The 20,835-nt window shown below is 35.5% G+C and overlaps 1 protein-coding gene across 2 annotated transcripts in view; it reads right to left on the reverse strand.

Moving 5' to 3' along the window:
• Nucleotides 1-20,835, reverse strand: part of ADAMTS19 (ADAM metallopeptidase with thrombospondin type 1 motif 19) — a 252,739-nt gene continuing 231,904 nt past the window's right edge. For both annotated transcript variants that reach the window (XM_032336832.1, XM_032336831.1), the window contains 3 exons: nt 19,616-19,768; nt 3,798-3,975; nt 1-1,980 (listed from right to left, as the gene is read on the reverse strand). In XM_032336832.1, the coding sequence (XP_032192723.1) occupies nt 1,829-1,980; nt 3,798-3,975; nt 19,616-19,768 (483 nt within the window). In that variant the 3' untranslated portion in view covers nt 1-1,828. The remainder of the gene's footprint in view (nt 1,981-3,797; nt 3,976-19,615; nt 19,769-20,835) is intronic.

Below are 20,835 nucleotides of genomic sequence, written 5' to 3' on the forward strand. Positions count from 1 at the left end.
TCTGCCAATACAGATTTGCTATTTCTACCTAGATTCATGGATTTAGGAATCAAGGGACATAACTGAGAATGTCTCCTCCTACTAATTTTTACCTCTCTCATGCCCCAACTCTCTTACTTAAGATGTGTGAATATTGGTTAATTTTATATCTAAGCAATTAAACGCAGGATATACATAAGTGCAGGGCCATCTAGAAACCAAATACCCCCCTCTGCTTTAAATGAAGGTGAAACACACGAATGAGAGAAGCCTCACAAATGCACAGATGTAGAGGTTTTACTCTACTTACACTCTATCATGTGAGCCTGCACAATTTCAGAGCAAAAGACAGAAGACCCCTCCCTGGGTTAGAGGCAAAGGACTTTATTACTCACCACAAGAGCAGTAGCAGAGAGTCAGCATTTTCTGGCACCGGTTTCCTGACCCCTAATTGCCCCAGAGGGACACGAAGAGAGTCACATAATATCTGCACATGCAGTGGCTTGTATCACAGGAGAGGGACCCTCATTTTAGGGACAGAAACATATTTATAATAAGTCAGCACGTCTGCCCTTTGCTCCACCATCTCGATCTTCCCTGCTCGTTATATAAACATTCCTTAGAAGATGGTCCCAAGCAAGAGTAGATGGTGCCAAGATGTGCAGAGATGGAAGAGACCTATGAAGAATGCCTCCCAATAGGAAGCTTCACATATTTTATTGAAAAAAAAATCTAGAAATCATGTGAATCATGTACAACATTTTCTCACAAGAAAACATTTAAGCTGGTTTTTTAACGTTTCACAGAAGTGCAAAACTTTTTTAGTTTTCAAAAGGAAAAAAAACACAATGAAACTACCACAGTATTATAAGTGTTTTTTTTTTTTCTTGTTTCTAGGGAAAAAGCTGAAAAATATTTGGTAAATTTTCTCCTTACGATTTGTGAGGCTAAGTACTCTACTCTTTAATAAATCTGCTAAAAAGATACAAGGAAATGGGTGGATCACTGCTTTCTTTGTTCAAAATATTTCAAAAAGCTAAAATCTAATGACAACATGTTAAAATAATACATATTTTTGTAGGATGTTACCATTTCTATAATGGTTTCTCTACACTATATCAACAGTGCAATGGTGATTCAGTGTAAATCATTACAGTGTTTCATTGTTACAATACTTGTGTTCAAGTACATGTTCATGAACATGATCAAAGTCTCTATTTTGACTTTTCTTTTCCATTATTAAAATAAGGTTATAATTACAGTAGAATTTTTCCTGTGGATATCTCTAAATCTGAACCAAATTCATAATACATTCTCTAAAAACCTGTTCAACACTATGAGGTTTGTTACGTTTACACATTTCCTGTAGTTTACAGAAAATGGGCTAATTCTGCATCAGGACACCAAAACCCAAAAATGACTTCTCTCCATATAAAACTAAACTATTACACTAAGTTAGTATACATTCTGGATAACTCAGCGGTATTGGCAGGGAGAGAATAGCACCTTAGAGACAGCCCTAACTGAAAAAAAAAAAAAAAAATTTTTAAAGAGCTTAATGATCTTGTTTTTTTTCTTATTTTCCCCCCTTTTTATTTTGATTCTGGAAACTGGATCTAACTTATCCATATAAAATTATTCATATAAATTTATGAAGCCATATAGTATAAATCGAAATGTTTGTATATCCAAAACAAACACCATATTGGATGTTTGGCAGGCACAAAAATAAATTAATTTGATTAAATTATATGTAATCTGATAATATTTGGTCTGAAAAACATGCTAGTGTGTGTGTTTATAAATAATGTAATTGCAAAGAGCTGTGAGCCAGCCAGCCTGTTCGAGGTCAACTCTTTTGCTGCAGCTTTTGGGCATAGAAGTCCCTGCATGTCTCACAGCAGCGCTGATACCAGCGCATGTCCTGACACAGGTTCTTCTCGCGTATCACTCGGCAGTACACGGGCCACTGATCTCCCAGGCACTTGAACGTCAGCGCGGCTGTGAAGCAGAAATGAGGGAACTCAATACAGGCAGATAGCCTAGGTGTCAGGAGTAGAAACAAGTAGCAATCATTTAAGTGGGAGGATTGGGAGCATTCACGTTGACTCATTTAATACTATTGTCGACTCATTTAATACTATCTTCTGGAGCTTGAAAGACACACATGCACACATCCTATAATAAGAAATAAAATGAATGAATAATGGTCTCACTTAGGAGCTCGTTCAGGCTCATTAAAGCTAGATTTCCCAAATTCAGTGAGTTGAAATACACATGGCTTTTAAGGTTCGATTTTATGGATTTCATTTAAGTTTCTTGTGGATTTTCAGTTGAGAAGATTAAAAAGAAAAAATGACTTTGCTTACTATATCCACTTTTATGGGATATAAATGAATAAGTACGGTTATGGATGAAAGCAAAGCAAATACGCTCACACTTATCCCACATTCCTTATTTCTTAGAAAGCAGACATATCTAGGTGGACTATCTGGGGATCTTGATTTCCCAGATCTTTAAAATCAGAGCTGATTATCAAAACTGACTGAAATTTACAGTAATAAAATATGTGGAATCTTTCTTTTGCCACCATTCTAAGATGACTCATTATTTTACTTTTAAAACCTCAGGTTTTCCACTGTGCTTGTGTGTATGGGCATATACCTTCAAGAAATAATAAATAGAGAAAATGCAATTTTAATTAAAATTTTTTAATCCATTATTTTTAAGAAGGACTCAAGCTAATTGCTAGAGGAAGGGATTATGTTGTTTTGAACACATGGATTCAGGGCATCTGCTCTAGGATTGCTTAACTTTTTGTCTTAACTATGCTTAATGCCATTTGAACTGATTATTTCCTAGAAATGTTAATTATTTGGCTTGAAAAACAGAATTTTTGTATTTCTATGAAGAACCAGACTTTTCCATTTGATTGAATCCTATGTGTAAAAAATACCTAAGACAATTAAACTCTTTGAATTTTGGCAATATTGTTCTGTATGATTAAATTGTTTCCCTGTAGATTGTACACACAGATTAAAAGTGAAGGTAGTAAACATAAATTAACCCAATGACAGGCAGTGGTGCTGTTAAAAGCCCCTAATTGCCAAAGAAATAAAGCCTAATTCACTTATGAAAAATTTTTAGGCAAGTGCAAGTTATATTTACTTAAAATGCATGATCTACTTCTTGATGATAGATTTGATTAAACAACATGAATTGAGAGTATATATGAAACTATTTATAACATAACAAACTATGTAAATCAATATGTTACCAGCATTTATTTGTATATAATATTATGTCCTTAAAGATTCAAAAAATGTTACCTCTTTTTCAGTGGTTTAGATCCAGGTGCCCACTCTCCTTGAAAACCTTTTTTACTCTATGACTCTCCAAAGGACAATTTGTACCCAGGATCAAAAGGAAGGCTATTAACAACTGAGAGATCTAAGATATATACCCCAACCTCACCCTTCCAGAGATAATACCTTCATCAATAGTTCTGCCATGATACTGGTCTGAACACCAAATATATCTACATCCTGCAACCCTTTCTAAGATGACCTTGAGAATGTGGCATCCGTATTTCCAGGGCCAGGCTGAGTAGACAGCTTCAGGAATCCTAAGTGTTTAGTCTTTAGGATTTTTTCACCCTCTGACCATTTGCTCTAAACTGTAGTTAAATATATCCCATTAAGTCAGAACCAAACTAATTCATACAGACCAAGAACAAAGCTTTACAAAAATGTGCAAAAGAGAAGAAGCCATGAGCATTTCCCTATTTCTCAAAACCATCCCATTTTTGGTCTGCTTACCCAGCCTGGGTGATGTAATGGTATTTACATTAATCTTCTCATTGCAGGGCTGAAGGTGACATGGCCTGTATGCTGCGGGTTTTTCTGAAGAAAAACACTCATTTCCATGTCTTCCGGTGATCTTGTGCATGCACTGAATGACACGGGACTGCATCCCTTTGCCACAGGTAACTGAGCACTGGAGAGATACAAGATGTGTTAAAATTCCTTGTTGCTCTTTCCTTGTTCTAGATTGTGAGCCACCTTTTCCACCCCTTCCTTAAAATTTAACATGAGTCACAACATCCAGAGTTGATGCAGAACGTGGGTTAGAAATGTCGATGCTTACCTCAGGCACAGTGCTGGGGCGTGAAGGACAGAGGGGAGGAAAGAAGAAGAAAGATGGAGAATATGACTCTGAGGGAAAGAGTGAATGATGCCAGTGTTGCACTCAGGTGGACGGTGTTTAAAGTTCTAATACCTGGTTTGCAACAAATTCATTTTTTAAAAATATTTTATTTATTTATTTGAGAGCGAGAGAGAGCACAGAGGGAGCGGCAGGCAAGGGGTCGGGAAGAAGCCAACTCCCCGTGGAGCAGGGAGCCTGACCTGGGCCTCGATCCCAGGACCTCAGGATCATGACCTGAGGTGAAGGCAGATGCTTAACCGACTGAGCCACCCAGGTACCCATAATCTGGATTTTTCTAATAAAATATCCTTCTAATAGATTACTTATATTTTAGTGAAGTAGGCTCTGTCTTCATTTGTAAGACATTTTGCAAAGAAGAACATACTCAATGTATAATTGTCTTTTATTAGACCAGTCTTTGGGGTCCAAATGTGTCACCAGTTTTAACTTGTTATACAGATAAACGGATGCTTATTTGACTGTGAAAATACAACTATTTTCTGGAATCAAAATTACAAGTGAAAGAGTAAATATGGCTTTGTTTCTGAAAATAATGATTTATTTACTGATCATATTCATATTATCTTCTACATAGTGAAGATTTAGCCATATTTAGCCAAATAGTTGTAGAGAATTAAATCAACTCCAAAAGACATGAACAAATCAAAGTAACACACTGTCTTTCAGGTTGTAAGAAATAAGTAACTATAGACACATGATGACTCAAAATATATAATTTTAATAGATAATGGCTAAATAGTGCCTTTCATAACATTTGAAAACATTTAAGAGAAAAAGATGTTAATTGCATTCCTTCTGTAAGTTAGGTTTTGTAACAATCTGGGAATAAACCGGAAATGAAAATAGTATCCAGGAAATAATGGAAGTTCTATAATTCATTTAACTAATACAGAATCATTTCTGCCTTTGGAACTAACAGAATAAGCTTTATTACAAAATTAAATAGTCTGAAACATTTCTTTTAAATAAAAACTATAAAAAATAAAAATAAAAAATAGTCTAATAGCCTTAGGATCTAATTTTCATTAGCATACTTCAGCAATAAAAAATCAGGCTCTTACTAGTAATAATCTTTATAAAATACTTTTTTGGTAAAAATTTCCTTGCATATAGGTGAAAAATGAATAGATATTTGAAATGAAACAGTTGAAATCACAAGACATCTTCTAAACTAGCTCTTACTTTTTTATAGAATATACTAAGCAATTGGATAGTTCCTTAAATCGTGTCACTATGATTAAAGACAGGTAAGGACGCCTGGGTGGCTTAGTCAGTTAAGTGTTGCCTTCGGCTCAGGTCATGATCCCAGGGTTCCCGCATTGGGTTCCCTCCTCAGTGGGAAGTCTGCTTCTTTTTTCCCTTGCTTGTGTTCTCTCTCTCTCTCAAAAGAATAAGTTAATGAAATGATTAAAAAAAAAAAAAAAAGGAGGAGGTTAAAAGAAAAAGAAACAAAATAATTCTGGCCTTGAAATGAGCAGACTGAGTTCTAATATTGTCTCTTGCAACTAATTTACCTGGGACTTATATTTCCTTTTTGTTAAGCAAGGCATTGCAGTAGGTTGTAATTGTACTTTTGGGTCTAAATTACTATGAAAGTAAAAATTCCCAATCACTGATTATTAAAAGTTACTATACTCTGATAATTTTTTTAAAAGATTTTATTTATTTATTTGACAGACAGAGATCACAAGCAGGCAGAGAGGCAGGCAGAGAGAGGAAGAGAAGTAGGCCTCCCGCTGAGCAGAGAGCCCGATGCGGGGCTCAATCCCAGAGATCCCTGGGACCATGACCTGAGCCAAAAGCACAGGCTTTAACCCACTGAGCCACCCAGGTGCCCCTAGTCTGATCATTTTTAACTGGTGAGGCTTTTAACAGGAAAGGCTTTTAATTTCATCATCCAATTATTCAGTGTGCCAGCCCACAGTGAAATGGCACAATTTCTGTCAAGATGGTGGTTTGATTAAATGTTTCAGAATATCTAATAATTTATGGAATTTTCAAGTATTTATTGATCATCCATTATGTTCAGGATCCCATGCAGAAAATAAAGACATTAATAATTGTTAATATGATGAAGTTGGTACTTTCACCAGTAAACTTTATTAAGAAAACTCTAAAATATGTAAAACAGATGGTCAGGAATAGATTATGAAACAATGCAGAAGTTGGGCAATTTCATCCACTTTCAGCCATGTTTAATATTTAATTAACTTATTTATTTTTAATTTTTCCCAACTGTTTAGTATTTTAAATAATGAGTTGCCTATAGAATGACAGTTTTCTGCTTTAGGATCAAAGGAAACTCATACCACTACCTCCAGAAGGTTTTAATTCATAGCATACTAACATTAGTTAGCCCTTACTATTTATTTATTATATGTCGGGCAGTATTATTTATTACATGTCAGGCAGTATTTATTATATGTCAGGCACTGTGTTAGGCCATAATTATTTTGGTATCTCACATGCAGCCCATGAATACTAGTTTTACCCCTTTCACACAGATAAGATAGAGGCTCAACTAAGTGAAATAAATTGCCCAAAGCTTTACAGTTAAGAAGTAGTGGAACTGGAATTAGAAATCACATATACTAAATTCAGAGATCAGGTGCTTAAGCAGTACTTGATAGTAGAACATCACTAATACTCCTCTTATGTTCATAGCCAGAAATCTTTCCTTGTCTTTATCCTGCCATATGGACATCTAATCCTCGTATTGTACAATTAAACAATTAGAAGGGGTTTTTTTTGTTTTGTTTTGCTGTAACCTAGGTTATAAGATAGGAGATAAACTTTTTTGCCTTAAAGACAATTCACTTGCATGATTTATCTTGAGGTAGAGTGAGCATATAATTTTTCACCCAAATCAGGTCACTTGTGAAAGAAGTGATTAAAATTATTATTCCTATACCATAGGCATACATTGGACAGTCATGGATAATCTGGCACATACAGCCATCTCATCTACAGATATTTTACTGGTAGATCTATGTAATAGATGATCAATACAAATGAATGGACACAGGAAATAGGTATTACATTTAGCATTATCTAATATGCTTTTACACAGAATACCTTGGTTAAACTTTATCATAATCCTCATAACTTTGAAAATGAAAAGAGCGAGGTTCATAGAGATTATTTCATTCATTCATTCATTCAATATTTACTGCAAGTCCACAATGTGCTAGACACTGTTCTGGATATTGGGATATGACAGTACATCAAATAGAGAAAAACACATGCCCCCAAGGAGTTTACATTCTAACAAGAGAGAGCAGAAAATTAAAGAATTAAATGTCACTGTACATTAGATATTGACAAGTGCCATAGAAATACTAAGGCTGGGAAGGAGAGCTTGGGAAAGTCTTGGGTCTAAGGCTTTGTAGTTCATCTGGGATGATCAGAGAAGGACTCATGGAAGATGTAATGGACTTGCTCCACAAAAAAAGGGAGACAAACATCAAATTCAAGTCTTTTGAGTCCAAATATGATATTATTTCCATTGTGTTTCTATGCATCTCAGATTAATTTCAATGGCTTTTTCTTTCTCTCTCCTTCTTCCCTTTTTGTCTTCTTTCCTACCTTCCTTCCCTCCCTCCTTCAGTCTTTTTATCTAATACATTTTAAATCTTGCTCTTCACAAAAGTACCCAGTAAATTTAAAATTTATTTGAAACAAAGCAGCACTCTAGACTTCTAATAAAGGCCAAAATGCTAAAATGTCAACATCAATTTGCCAGAACTGATAAAGAAACACAGGGTGTGCCTGATAACTTGCCATTGATATTTCTTTTACAAGGAAAGTTCCCTGACTGGAGTATTTTAAATAGAGAGACTTGTATTGTCTGACAAAAAACTCAACAGTTAATCTTACCCAGAAGGACCTTTGAAGCAAAGCACCTCATGAATCAATCCCATGAACTAGAAGCCTTTAATTCTAAACAGGAAATGCAATCTTGATGTCCCAGATTTACCAGAGTAAAAAGGAAACCGCAATCTTTAGAACAAACTTGAACAGTTTAGAAAATTGCTCACATGATTTTGGAGTTAATTTTGACCAAGATAACAAGGTACACGGAGAACTGCTGTTGGTAATCCCTCTTTCCCACCAAAAAAATGAGCCCCTGAAAGTGAAATTTGTTTTACTGACTTAGTGATATTCATCATTTTAGATTATCTGAGAAAGTTATGACCTTCCCCGCACTTGGGAACACATGGGCCAAATCTTTAGATAATATCCCCATTGATTTCTCTTTTATTGGAATGAATCTTTCCTGGCCCTGGGAGATTAGTGACAACCTCTAATATTGTCTTAAATTATGTCAACAGAATATCAAACACTAAGCATGACTAGGGAAACTTTCTCAATAATTCTCAGTTTGGACTATTTTTACATTAGGAAAATCGTTTAACAAATGAGAACCACAAATACAAATGTTGGCAAATCAATAAGAAGGCTTTATCCTCTTTTAAAACGGAATACACACTGGTAGAATCTTACAACCATTTCTGTTACCTGAAATTTTAGTTTCTGTCATTCTTATGCCAGGTAATAAGAACTAAACAACTTTATGCTACCTAAGAAAATTTCACTTGAACTAACTGAAAAAAAGTATCTGGAGAAAGAAGCAATGTACCAGTTGGGGAAGTGTATAGTAGATGTTTCCTTAGCTTATATATTTTTTATAGAAATGGTCAAAGATGACCTGGTGTTAGATACAGATATAAGTCCTGGAAAGTTATATGTACTCAGATGATAGCCCTGTAGTGGACCAGATTTGCCAGCTTGGTTCCACAAACTTATGAACTGGCCTAAATGCAAACAAATAAGGGGAAATAGAAAAAATGTAGGAAAAACAAACACACTAAAAAATTTCTTAACAAACTTATAACTATGGGGCATTTTCATAGAAGGAGATGAAATGAACTCTGAATGGCTGGGATGTCCTTCTCAAGGGCAGGCCAAGGTGTGGAATCCATCACAAAGGATGGATGAGGGTTGAAGCATTGCCTAATGTATGAACTGCAAGGAGAAACTTACCATGGGCATTTCACTCCTGACATAATATTATTTATGGCATTATTACACAGTGTTGCTCAGGTCTTAGTTTAATACTTTGAAAAACATGTAAACACCTTAAAGAAGATGTTCTAGAAAAGGCTGTGCATCTGGAGACATTTTATTGATGCCTGATGAAATTATTTGTTTTCAGTCTAATCTCAAAAGATTGCAGATAATTAGATCTTAATTAATACAATGTGTATAAATAAGTTTTTGATGCATCAAATACTACATAGAAGGTATGAGCGTCCTCTGCTGCTAAAGTTTCATTATTTTATATAGAAATAGTCCTTTTATGATGGATTTGAATATGTTTATCAAGAATCTGCATCTTTTCAATATAATCTACATGTATTGTTCCCCAAAGTTTCTATGAATACCATTATGCTGAGTGACATAAATTTACTAAATAGTAGTAAATGACAACAAACGTGCTTTGAAATACACTTACATTAGAAAAACATGCTTAATTCAAAGAATAAGAGCTACACAGGTACCAAGAAATAGCCATATAACAATTTATAAAGTATCAAAATGACAGAGGAGAATGATTTTCAAGGTTCGTAGGTTCTTGGCCATCACACTACTTGAATCTATTTTTGCAAGGTAATAGAATTATCTTTCTGTCAACTGAACATTCATGAGTCATGCAGGAATTTCCATAATGGCTCATGGTAAAAAATCTACCATGTGTCATGTATCTGTTAAATTCATTGAAGAACATCGTTTTCTTCTTGTCCAAGTGACCTGTGTACTTCTAGAAAACTCATTTTACTTAAGAACTCTTTATCAATGGCATATCTGTAAATGACTCTTAACTACTCACCTATGTAGAGAGGAGACTTTCATTCTTTGCGCTGATCCCTGATTCTTATAGTGCTTCTGTGCTTGACAGTTTCCGAGATCAAGTAGATCTATTCTGCATACGTGATTCTGAACATGGAGCTAAAAACCACTTGCACATCTAGTCTTAGGTATGGGGATTCTGTAGTAAAGTGCCAAACTTTAAAATTATTAGTTAAATGATAGTTTCCTACCTCTCCTTTCGGGACGTCAGAATAGTCACAATGACACTGTTTTGGTGAGAAGTTGTTATCCCGAATATTTCATTAACTTGGATTTGGCAACAAACTGGGACAGTGTGATACAAATAAATTTGTAGACTCCAGTTAAATAATCAACTAGTTTGCCAGTGAGTTTATAGAACCACTAATTTGTGCACGTTAAACTGTAAAGTTCTTCAAGCTGCAAAGTGCTGTCAAATGTCTTCTGAAACATCACACCGAAGAGGCAGAAAACCCAACAGTAAAAATACTACTGTAAGATATTTATTTGCAGTTTTGTTGGCTAACAAACATAACTAACACTGGTTTGCTTTTGAGTTCCTTAGAAAAACAAACAAATTTCAGTATATTCAGGGGTTAAAAATAGTAATTCTCACACTTGGCCAGCATAGAGATTACCCGAGATTCCTTCCTTCTAGACTGTGCCAAAGATATATATTTTGGAGAGAATGTGTGTTCTCTAGGCCAACAGCTAAGGAAGGCTCTGTAATGCTTTACTCATTTCCAGCTGGCCTTTGTAAGAAATAGGAATTCCTAAATTAAGAGAAAATTGTCACTGGCAAACAGAGTTCAAAAAATATTTCGAAACCAATATAATAGATAATCTTACAGAACCTGATATAATCTCTAATGATCAGTGCCTATCTATAACAAAGTTAACAGCATCGACTTGGATAATTTGTCTTTGGGAATAAGTGGATTATTCCAGAGTGGTTTAACAAGAGTGAAGTAGCATTCGCAGTGGAGAGTGGACCTCATAAGGAAAGTAAATGATGACTTCTACTGGAAATTATTAGCGCAGCATTCCTATTCATTTATGTATATGTTTGGCAGTTCCATCTTTCAACTTTTTAATAAAGTGAGTGTGAAACAAGCATTCTAAGGAACAAAAGTTAGGTTTGTTTTCTGAGATTTGCTATTTATTTTGGTCAGTGTTTCAGCGTCTTTTTAAAGTAGTTCATCTGCCTTATTTAACACATGGGTATTTGGACTTGAATCTATTCCTAGAGGTCAGATGTTTGAGGATTTTTTTGCATGTGTGTTTAATTAATTCATCATTTGGTTCTACAGTTCAAACTATTCTTTTCTCTTTAATGAAAATGTCTGCATATCATTAGAGAAAATCAAGGAAATGTGTGTGGCAGAATCAAGCAGAATGCTTATGAATGATTAGCAGAGAAGTGAGTATGTTATGAAAGGGCCATCAAATTAGCCCCCCAAATAATTTTTTATATCAAAGTACACATTGATCACCACAATAATAGAAGGAAAAAAAAAGATGTTTTGCATTAAGAAGTAATTAATAAATACAAAGTCTTGAACACATTTGCAATTCTCCTAGCCTATGAATCACACGGTGTTGGAGAGGTGAAAAAAGACTATCGAGACGTTTCTATTTTATCTTTCTCATTCCTGTGAAACATCTTCCCACCAGAGAGAACTGCTTGGAAGGACAGTGATTGAATTTCCTTTTCAAATAAAATAATTTTCAGGTCTAGTCCAACAATCCTGTGTCCAAAATGAATCAGATCCCTCCATGGCCATGTGAGAGAAATGTGTAGGTTTTGTTTTGTTTGTTTTACTAAAGTCTTGGTTTGAAATAGCACAGAGAGCACTACGTAGTTACCTTTAAATTATGCCAACCTGAAATAGACCAAGTATTTGCCAGGTCATAGTGAAGATTCTTAAGTGTGCTTTGCTCCCATCCACTGTTTTCTTTCCAGGTTCGATAACTGTCATCTAACCTGAGGACAGCTATTTCAGCCAAATGGGTTCAAGAGAATGCAGAAGTCCACCAGCTACCTGAAAGCTCAATGTTAAGCCCTTTTTTGACTGTTATTCAAATAAGGGTTGATTTATCTTTTAAAAAATACATCACATTTTTAAGTAGTTTGATTTACCATACAGAAAAAGGTCAAAGGAGTCATACATTTACATAAAATTATACTGATTAATTTTCCTAAAGAAAAATAAGCTCGTTACTAATTCTTTTGTAGTAAAATATATGCAATGTTGGAGTTCTTACAGAATTAGAGTCAGAAAATAAAATGGATCAGAAGAAAAGAAATGCAATGTTTAGATATATCCTACACTTTTTGCTTACTTGATGCAAAAGCTTAGTGATCATTTATTCAATAAACATCTGTAAATGTAATGCAATGTTCTGGTCACTCAGAAAGATTTGTGAGAAGGGTAAAAAGCATTAAAATATTCCTTATTATTAGTTTTTAAATTTATTTACTTATTTGAGAGAGAGAGAGAGAGAGAGCAAGCAGGGGGAGAGAGAATCTTTTTTTTTTTTTTTAAAGATTTTATTCATTTATTTGACAGAGATCACAGGTAGGCAGAGAGGCAGGCAGAGAGAGGAGGAAGGAGGCTCCCTGAGGGCAGAGAGCCCGATGCGGGGCTCGATCCCAGCATCCTGGGATCACAACCCGAGCTGAAGGCAGAGGCTTAACCCACTGAGCCACCCCTGGTGCCCCTGGGGGAGAGATAATCTTAAGCAGACTCTGTGTTGAGTGCGGAGCCCAACGTGGGGCTAGATCCCAGGACCATGAAATCATGAACTGTGCTGAAATTAAGAGTTGGACATGTAATCAATTGAACTGTGCAGGTGCCCCAAGATATTCTTAATCAGACAGCAACAATATAAGGCAGTTAATAATTACTGGAGGAAAAAGTAACATAGTCATTAAGTCCAAAGAAATTCTGTTATTTACTGTGGAAGCCTTTGAAAGATCAGACACTTCAGATGGTCCTTGAAGTACTCAAGCACTTGGAGGAAACACATTCTAGACAAAGAGATATCAACAAAGACACAGAGAATGTACAAGTACAAACTGCTCAGGCCTCAGCTTAGTAGAGATATCTAATTAATGAGAATAATAAGACACTTCTCAATAGGTAAGTTAGGACCAGAATACGGAAAGCTGTGAATGCCAGTGTGAGTATCCAAAGGCAATTCTCTGGAAGTACTTAAGCTATAGGATAGAGTGATGAAGTCATCCCTATGAGAGGACAGGTCTGAAATAGGAGGACATGGGGAAGGAAGCACATTAGAAATCGTTACTCTAGGGCACCTGGGTGGCTCAGTGGGTTAAGCCGCTGCCTTCGGCTCAGGTCATGATCTCAGGGTCCTGGGATCGAGTCCCACTTCGGGCACTCTGCTCAGCAGGAAGACTGCTTCCTCCTCTCTCTCTCTCTGCCTGCCTCTCTGCCTACTTGTGATCTCTCTCTGTCAAATAAATAAATAAAATATTAAAAAAAAAAAAAAGAAACCGTTACTCTAATCCTAAGGAAAAAAAGTAAAAAGGATGGCATTATTATACTGGAAGCAAAAAACAATGGAAATAAATCCCTACTTACATGAAGAAGAAGAGCCAAGAATAGTTTCCAGACCCGGGAGCTGGGAAGATGATATTGACATTTTTCAAGAAAAAGGAAATTGGGAGTGGGGTATGGTTGGAGGAAATAAGATGAGGAATTTTGTTTTAAATATACAAAATTTGAGGAATTCTTGGCATGATGACGGCAGAGGCTGAGGGCAACTGAAGTTCGGGTTGAGAATAAAGACACAACCCACCTCTGCCCCCACTCCCTCCAGCTACACTCCCTTTTCTAGCTACGCTCCCTCCTTGGGCACACTTAGACTTGAAAAATTGAGCGCCTGGATGGCTCAGTGGGTTAAAGCCTCTGTTTTCAGCTCAGATCATGATCCCAGTGTCCTGGGATCGAGTCCCACATCGGGCTCTCTGCTCCGTGGGGAGCCTGCTTCCTCCTCTCTCTCTACCTGCCTCTCTGCCTACTTGTGATCTTTCTCTCTGCCAAATAAATAAATAAAATCTTTTAAAAAAATGGACTTGAAAAATTTAAACACCATCTAAATGTGGATGATTCTAAAATTTATATCTCTCTTCTCTGATCTTCTAGATGCCCATGTTTGAGTTTTTTTTTTTTTTTTAAGATTTTATTTATTTATTTGACAGAGATCAGAAGAGGGCGGAGAGGCAGGCAGAGAGAAATGGGGAAGCAGGACAAGTAGATTCCATGCCAATCACGGAACCCAATGTAGGGCTCAATCCCAGGACCCCGAGATTATGATCTGAGTTGAAACTGAAAGTTGGTTGCTTAACTGACTTAGCTACTCAGGCACTCCCAGATTTTTAATATGTATAAAAATAATATGTAAACAACTTCAGTTCCTACTATATATAACTATTCCATATAATATTTGCTCATTTAATAATAAGTCTTAGAGAAACTTCTTCATTTATAGATAAATGCATTTTTAAAAAACTACAGTATTTCACTGTTTGAATATGGTATTTTGATTTATACAACTACTTAAAGGACATATGGGTCTTATCAAATTTTTGTTGTGCCAAAGAAGGCTGCAATGAACATCTTCAAAAATAGAGTTAGCAAATTAGGTGAAAATGTCTGTAAGGAAAATCTTTGGCAATGGACTCGTTGAGTCAAAGAATGTGTGCATTTCAAAATGAGGTATCATTTTTCTCACCTATTAAATTGGTTTTAAAAAAGTGTGATAATATCCAATCTTAGTAGTATGGGGAACCAGATATGTGGAGGCACCTGGGCAGAAAGAAGAAGAATTTGCTCCCTCTAGATGGAGCTTTCTGGTTGCCCCATAGTACTCCTCAGTGCTCATCTCTTGTTGCCTTTCTGATCTCTGAAGTCATGTGTGTGTGTGTGTGTGTGTGTGTGTGTGTGTGTGTGTGTATCTAAACAAGTTTCTTAGTTTTATTTATTATCCAATATGGACTTGTACACATTTTATATATTGCATATAAAGTTACAGATTTATATTTTTCTAATCCAGACAATTTTTGTTTTGTCTCTAAAGTAGATCCTTCATTTTAAGCAGTTTGAAATACTCTTCTTTGGACTATGCACCATTTGAACCATTGCCTCACTGACACTGGGTTATTACTTCTACTTGCACAGTTAGAGCACTGTGATATTGAGAAAGACCTAGAGTTGTTTTGGCACATTTTACAGATGTAGGAAAGAGGCTAGGGTCCCTGAAGAACAGTTCTCTGGCATAAAGACTGATGCTGGTTGTGCTCCTGGGCTCTATGGATGCCCCAGATAACTTTAAGCAAAACCAGGGATCTGTTAGAATAACTTTCCCTTTTGTTACATTCTTCATCCAAAGATCCCACATGATGCCTTTCTAAATTATTTGCATATGTTTCTTGCATTTTAAAGATGTCTTACTCTGGTAGTCCTGATGATCTGGTTATATCTATCTCTAGATATCCTCTGGTATTTGGTAAATATACATTTCACTACATTTAAACAAAAAACACTAAATGATAAGACTACTGAATTTTATAACATTCTTATCAAATTTCTTTATATTTTGTATGTGGAAAATATTCTCCCCTCAACCACCTATTGACACTCATTGTCCCCCAAATGAATTTTGGCATATTCCATGCTCTATACCCTATAAAGAACATTAAGAGTAATTTTTAAATTAAGTCATATTTATTTATTGAAATGTTTTCAGGTATGATTTATAAAATGAAATTACAGATACCCTAGCATGCAGGAAGAGAGCATTGATAGTATTATTTTATAAGCCTAGCAATTTTTCAAGGGTTTATTAAGAAAACAGTTAATTAAGCCTTTTGGATTTAAAAAAATCTTCTTGCATTTTCCAATCCAAAGGATGTTAAAAACATATTCTTGTATCTTCACTTATAATTATACATGTATATGCACATATAATATATCAACATTACATATACATACATACACATAGACACAGAGACACTACTTCGATCTCTCTAAATCATGAATTTTCTCTAGATAGAAGATATCTACAGATAGTATGTGTTCATCATTCTTTTTAAGCTAATATATTTCTGCCATATTCAATCATATCAGCCAAATGCTTTGACAAGTTTGATTTATATTTTTCTCTCTCAAGCTGAGAGCAATTTCTCCACTGTTTACACAAAGCTACCAAAACATAGATGTCAGAAATCACATAGGCTGATACAATGCAGTGAACAGTTTGAGGCATAAACAAACTGTTTCCTTAGAAAGCCTCCTTTTAGCCAATAGACCATTGGCTCAACAGAGATTAGCAACTTTTAGACAGTGGGACAAGCTGAAGATTTATTTGTGTTTTAACTGATTCTCCAATGATACACCCATATTACGGAGGGAGGAACAGGGTTTTATAGCTAGATTTTTGTGGATATCTCACTGAATATCCCCGATTAAAGCCCATCCAAGGCTTAATTTTAAGTCTACTTCTGTTTATCAATAGTTTAAAAAATACTAGTAGATTTTGAGTGAAACTGACAGATTTATTGAACTCTGAGGAACACAGAAATCCACCCACAACTGCACACATCTTGTTGCTATTCCTGTTCCAGGGACACAGCTGATAAGAATAAGAAATCTATGTGCTCCCTCTGTCCGTGAATACTTTAATCAATGAAATTTAATAATCGCAGCATTATTCCTTTTCTCTACAATTATTTTGGGATGGTTTTTATTTTAACATGAAAGTAATATGTTGGGAGTGAAAAAGAAGGGGAGAAATCAATAAAGTTCACATGGAGCCTCTTGCTTTAACTTCTGCATGCTGTTTAAATCTGTTATGCTGAGACCTCAGTCATAAAAAAGAACAAGGAAGGGGCACCTGGGTGGCTCAGTGGGTTAAAGCCTCTGCCTTCAGCTCAGGTTGTGATCTCCGGGTCCTGGGATCGTGCCCCAAATCGGGTTCTCTGCTCAGCGGGGAGCCTGCTTCCCTTCCTTTCTCTGCCTGCCTCTCTGCCTACTTGTGATCTCTGTCTGTCCAATAAATAAAATCTTGAATAAAAAAAAAAAAAGAACAAGGAAACAGTTTTAAGGAAAAGAGAAGGCTTATATCCATATAAAGAAAAAAAAATGCAACAAACTGAATCTCATAAGCAAACAAAAACAAACAGGCCAAGAGACAAAGGTAAAAAGCCATAGAACAAAGATGAATAGTTATTAGACCTGTATACTCCTTTCCTTACCCACAAAGGCTATCAATGTTCAAGCTGGGTAGCAATATAGTAACTCAACAAAACCAACTTAAAGTAATTCAATCTAAGTACACTTAAAAAGGGACACATATATTACTCTGGTAAATTGGAAAAAAACATTTTTTTTCAGGCTTAGCACAAAAAGCAAAAAGTTATGTTTTTTATGATCTCCCCAGTCAATTTTGACTTTGCTTAAGATTTAACCAGTGGCCACAGAATAGGCACATTTATTAGTCAATAGCAATAGAACATGTGATGCAAATAGGATTTGCTAGCCATATTTCCATATGCAGCAACAAAGGAGCTTATGGTTCTGTGTCATAAATTATAACAAAAACTAGATCTTCTCTTCTTCGCAATTACAATTTTTCTTTTTTATAGGTAACTAGAGGTTAACACTTATGAGTTAAAATATTTCCTTTTTTTTTTTTTAAGACCCCACCACCCTGAGATCTTGACCTGAGCCAAAACCAAAAGTCAGACGCCCAACCGTCTGAGCCATCCAGCTACCCCTCACTATCCCTATTAATTAATAAAGTTGGAAAAGTACAGCTTATCTATTCTAGAGGTTTTTAAACTTTTTCTTAGAAAAATAACTGTTATACTTCAGGAAAACACCTCAATTTCACTAGCCAAAATAAATAAATGTGGAGTGACTACAGTGAGAAGAAAGCAGTGGGTGGTCTTCTCCCACATCCCTCCAACTAGGACTTTCATTCCCTTGCCCTGTTTTATACCTTCAGTGCTGAAGAAAGAGTTAATATACACATAACTTGAAAACAATAGTGTTATCTATTTTCCTTACTTCATTCATAGGGAAACAAAGATACAAATATATTCAGTAGCTTGACCAATTGGTCCATCTGTCCAAACTATGCCCTTCCTGTCTTGACTTCCAAGCCACGGTCTTGCCCCTATCCTCCCACTGCATTTCCCTCTTTTAGAATTAGGAAAACGTTAACCCTGAAAATAAAATAGTTTGTGGTTAATTTGGAATTCTCTATCCCCTAAAAGTTGTTTCCTTTTAAGTGTGAGGTTTCCCTTCTGAGGTTCACCAGTTCAGAGCTGCATGGACTGGGCTGGGTATTTCCTAATTCTTTAGGGAGGGATTGATTTACATTTTTTACAAATGCACCTTTTAAAGAGTCCCAATGAGAACTTTAAATGTTGTAGGTCTTTGAAAGGAGAATACAGGTTACAAGAACATGTGATGCTGATATGCAAACATTTTTAGAGAGGAAAGGCACCAGTAATCACGAGAAAATAGATATTCAGTGTCAGGAACTTCTTTTGGGGCAACATTACACAAACTGCTTAACCACAGTGTGTTACACATTGGGAAGATTTCTTCCAGAATGGCCTTTAGGATTCTTTATGAAAAGCCACCACACTCCTTAGCATGCCTCAGCGACTACCACTTGTTTCTTCATATATCAAATAAAGGGAAGGAAGAGAGGATTTATTATGTCTCTTCTAAGCCTTAGAATTTTATGATTCCATAGTAATAGGTATATAATATCACAGCTGGATGCAGCAAGGCACAGGGGATTATTTAATTAATACTTACATTTTTGAAGATGCATATCTGGGAGCTGTTTTCACCCCAAAATGATCAGAATTTTATTTTAAAACATAAGATTTATTAATACTTTATGTAGAATGAATAGATGAGCTGTTTTCTATGGTTCATTTATATATGAGGCTCTACTTTATTCATAAATTTAAATATTACTATCATCACAAAATTAAACTTAGTTTCCCTGCCATATGAATTGTGTCTACTTGATTTAAGAAAGGACTCCAAGAATGCTGTTCCTTTCCATTTCTCCTATACACAACCACAAAATTGGTGGGAAAAAGAATGCCTTTTACATATTAAGGTAGAAACTGCCTCTGTTTGATGCTGTCACAACCTCCCTTAGTTATATTTTCAATGTATTTATCTGATAGTATTCTGTTTATTAGATAAGCTTTACACAAAAATATTCTGACAAAGAATGGTATCAATAAAATTTACAACAAAATAACAATAGATAGTATTTTTTGAGGGCTTCCTTTGTGTCAGTCTTCAGTGCTTTATACTTTTTATCTTACTTGATCTGTAAAATGGTTTTATAGAGCTCAAGATCAAAGACAGATAGGATGTGAACCTGGGAATGTAAACTCCATCTCTCATGAGCTATACCTTTGTATAGATCCCCTAATATTGTGAATGTACAGAATTAGTCTCACCTTAGACCAGTCGCCCATTCGCCACACATAGCATTTCGAGTAATCCTCACAATCCTCAGCCTCCCTAGGTCTGGTGGAGAGGACGCATTTCTTTCTAGGGTTAGTACACCTCACAGTCCGATGACGTACACCTTTGCCACACTTGACCGAACACTAGAAGATAACACCAGAGAGTCTGGATGAGGTTGGTGATTAGAGATATAGACCAATGGTTAAATTATGTTAAGTAATATTTCTAATCATCTCTCATAAACCTAACACTCACATAAAGACCAGGTTAAAGAATAAAGAGGAGGAAAACGCCTGGCTACACCCAGGACCAGGATCCAGATGAAGCTTAGGGCACAGTGCTGGAGGTAATGAGTTTCAGGAACACAGGACCATTACTATACAGAGCAATATAACTTATGATTGTTAATGAGGAACAAATAATACACAGTGATCAAAATGTAAAATGCTAAACTTAACTGGCATCAGATATGTACATATAGTTATGAAAGAAAATTCAAAAATGTATTTTTGCTAAGGTTTAGTCTGTTTTAGCCCTAAGAAATGTCTGTGGAAATGAAAAAACTTTTTTAGAGGGTCATTTCTCACAGACACTTATTAAAGTGAAAAGAGAGAGAATCTTAGCAAAAGGAAAGTATTTTATCGTATAATTATATACCCCTAGAAATCATCGTTCTAAATGACTATATGCATTGCAAATATAATTCAGTTAAAAAATAGTTTAGTTCATTTTATAAATAATTGATGCCTGACTTACAATGGTGACATAACATATAAAGCACATATGTATATTACACCTATTTTTTTTCTAGAAGCAACTTAGCATCTCATTTTCATTTATGCTCCTTTTTATGGAACATGTGTAAAGCTTCTCAGTTTTACAAAGGTTCACATCATGACTATCTGGACACAGGGACCAAAAATAACATTGGGCGGGAGAAGAGGGAGAGAGAAGGGAAGGGATAAAAGATAAGGCAAAACTTGAAAATTCCCTGAATAATTGTATCTGAAAAAGGCCCAAAGCAAGAGTTGCAGCTGTATGTTTAACAATGATATAGTTATGAATACTAATATGAATAACCATGTGAACTCCAACAGCTGTGTTCTGTTGACAACCTGAGCATGGAACTAACGATATTTTAAATATGATAAATTTTGCTGAAATGAGTGATTGTCTCATTTGTGTGCATGTGTATGAATATATTGAGTTT

The sequence above is a fragment of the Mustela erminea genome, chromosome 3 (assembly GCF_009829155.1).
Source record: "Mustela erminea isolate mMusErm1 chromosome 3, mMusErm1.Pri, whole genome shotgun sequence".
Classification (NCBI taxonomy): domain Eukaryota; kingdom Metazoa; phylum Chordata; class Mammalia; order Carnivora; family Mustelidae; genus Mustela; species Mustela erminea.